This window comes from Triticum aestivum, chromosome 4A (genome assembly GCF_018294505.1).
Source record: "Triticum aestivum cultivar Chinese Spring chromosome 4A, IWGSC CS RefSeq v2.1, whole genome shotgun sequence".
NCBI lineage: Eukaryota > Viridiplantae > Streptophyta > Magnoliopsida > Poales > Poaceae > Triticum > Triticum aestivum.
The window spans coordinates 725,334,349-725,337,297 of NC_057803.1; the positions used below are offsets into that span (position 1 = coordinate 725,334,349).

General features: G+C 45.9%; 1 protein-coding gene across 2 annotated transcripts; it reads right to left on the reverse strand.

Moving 5' to 3' along the window:
• Positions 1-780: 780 nt before the first annotated feature.
• On the reverse strand, positions 781-2,949 carry LOC123083420 (uncharacterized). Of its 2 annotated transcripts, XM_044505471.1 has the most exons (3): positions 2,802-2,949; positions 2,395-2,534; positions 781-1,554 (listed from the first exon to the last, which is right to left on the reverse strand). In XM_044505471.1, coding segments are annotated over exons 2-3 (540 nt in total). In that variant the 5' UTR covers positions 2,397-2,534; positions 2,802-2,949; the 3' UTR covers positions 781-1,016. The 2 variants fall into 2 exon arrangements, with proteins under 2 accessions (XP_044361406.1, XP_044361407.1); XM_044505472.1 differs by having other exon boundaries at positions 2,395-2,893.

Below are 2,949 nucleotides of genomic sequence, written 5' to 3' on the forward strand. Positions count from 1 at the left end.
AATCGGATGGTTTAGGATCCTTAATCGTTGTGGAGGCTCCTAGCTAGCTGAGTTATACTGTTTAGTAATGGAGGTGTGGTCCTTGGAGTTCGGACCTCGTTGTTGGCCTGCGACCTAGCATTGGCGTTACCGGAAGAGTTGGGGGAGTTCATGTGCGATCAAGGTTGTCATCTTCCTGGGATATGGTGACGTCCACGACTGCTTCCCTTCGGTGTTGGCTTCTCCCTCCGACGCTTGGGCAGGGGCAGCTATTTCTTCTTGGTAGTGTTTGTCTCTTTTGGTGGCACTCCAGACCTAGCTTAGCTTGGGTGTTATGGCCATATGTACTGGTGGTTTTGTTCGGCTTCCATTTATTACCCGAGTATTGTTAGGTTTATGGGTCCTGGTTTCCTTATAAACTGAATCAATTATACTCTTCTAATGAAAATTGTGTGTACCGCCTGTCCTCACTCGAAGAGGTCTTCGGAAATAAATAGAGGGAGATATGGATTATTTGTCTAAGGACAATAGTAAATAGATTGGAATTACTCCCTCTGTCTCGGTTTAGAGGACATGCGCGTAGTTCTAGGTCATCCATTTGACTAACTAAATATGAGTTATATGTCACCAAAAGTATATCACTGGATTCTTAAGCGAGTAAATAGCATAAAACTACTACTTTACAGGCTAAGGTTCCAAAAAACTACCGGTTTTTATTTTTTCTCAAATAACTACCAAACGGGTGGTTGACTGTTTCAAAAAACCCAAAATGGATGTTGTTTAAAAATTAAACCTGTTTATGACAGGTCGGGCCCGCACCTAAACGGTCCGTCTCTTTGACCGTGTGTTTGACCGTTAACTGACATGTGGGGCCCACATGTCAATGTCTCTTTCATAGATTTTTACAGAATAACCCCCCACCCCCAAATATTTTGAAAAAGCAATCAGGTCCCTATAATTATTTTTAAAAAGCAATCGGGTCCTTGAACCCAGGCAGAGCAATCCGGCCACCATGTCCTGGCCATGGACTTGCTGCATCACGCTGCCATGACGCTCTGCCTGGGGTCGCCGCCGTGCCGCTTGGGGTCGCCAGCGCACCGCCATGGCGCGGCCTGGGGTCGCCGCTGCGTCGCCATGGCGCTCCGCTTGGGGTCGCCGCCTTCTGCCATGGCGCTCCGCCTGCGGTCGCCGCCTGGAGTCGTCGCCGCTGCGCCACCATGGGGCGACGCCTGGAGTCGTCGCCGCCTGCCCTGGAGCCGCCGCCATCTCCGGCAAACCTCTTCCCCTCCGTACGCATCTTCGGGAGTCGCATGTGGGATAGGTCCACGCGCGGCCGAGCGCAGCACGAGGCGGCCGCTGGCCCGGCGCTGGGTGTGGAGATCTCGGAGGAGGTGGGTCGGAGGAATGGCCGGGGTTGAGCTCCGATGATCGCCGGCGGCAGGCGGGCGGGCAGGCGGGCGGCGGAGGGAGCAGTTCTTCTTCCCCCTAGATCTGGTCCTCGTCCTCTGTTCGCCCTGGGTGGGGCTTTTTAAGAAATCTCTTTGATAATTTGCTCCATGGCTGACATGTGGGGCCCTGACGTCAGTTAACGGTCAAATAACCGGTCAAACAAACGGTTCATTTAGGGGTGGGCCTGATCTGTCATAAATAGGTTTAACGTTTAAGCAACATGCATTTTGGGTTTTTTGAAACAGCCGACCACTCATTTGGTAGTTATATGAGAAAAAATAAAAACCGGTAGTTTTTTGGAACCCTAGCCTGTAAAGTAGTAGTTTTATGCTATTTACTCTTCTTAAGCGGATGTAGTTTCTAAACATATATTTTTCATCACATGTAATGCATATATAGCTAGTTAAATTCTCAACCTAGAACGATGTGCATGCCCTGTAAACCGAGGTGGACGGAGTACATAAATTCAACTAGTACACAATATTTCTATATGATTCATTAATAAGCCGAAAGCTTGTAAGTGCAAGGCCGGTGACGACTTTTCCTTGACAAAATTATATATTACAAGCTAGGCAAGTGCATCATCTTCCAAACTATAAGTGCACAGAAGGTGACATTCGCGCAATCACCGGTAATTGTCTGAAAGAGGGCAAATATCACATTGTTAGGGCAAATCTCTATGTGAATGATGTAACACAGGAAATGACATAAGTAAAATTAACTTTTGTTTTTAATAAAGGGGCCTTATACTAACCAAAATAGCTAATGTAAGAAACTTCCCAAGACGAGAAAACTATGCGCCTAGCAATCGATATGTTTAAGATATATTTGTTCTGCATATTGAACTATATATAGAACAATAGTATGTGTAAAGCCTCAACTGTACAGAACAACAGTAAGTGCAAAGCCTCTCCTGGATCAGAAATTCACAGTTACTGTCTAAAATACATGGCAATAAAAACTCACATGTTCCTTTTGTCACTTGATCACGATTTCATCCCATTCTAGTGATTGAGTCTAGTGTCGCCCTCAAAACTAGATCGTCCTTGCTTGAGTTTTTGTAGTATTTGTTTGTAGCTTTTGTAGACTTGCCAAGCTGTTCCTTCCTGCACGTTGAACACACAAAAATGTCCCCATATTGAAAGAGTGTTAATTCAGGGGCCAATTAACGGTTTAATACTAATCAAGATTTTGTTTAATAGCAAAAGCATATATCCACTCGAGGTTTTGAAGACAGTAATAGCATACACAGGTCGAACTAGTAAACAGGAAGAAGATCACGTCATTAGTGCTACATCTATTCACTTTACGATTAGCTGCAGCACAAGCTAGAGCTCATTCTGGTGCGTAAACATAGCTTTTCACAAAATCACCTATTGCTGCCATGGGTCGTTACAAGTAGCTGAACTTGCTCCTCCTCCGGCAGCCGGATCAAGGGGCTCTGACCCTTCTTCTTCTTCTTCTTCTTCTTCTTCTCCTCTCTCTCTCTCTCTCTCTCTCTCTCTCTCTCTCTCTCTCTCT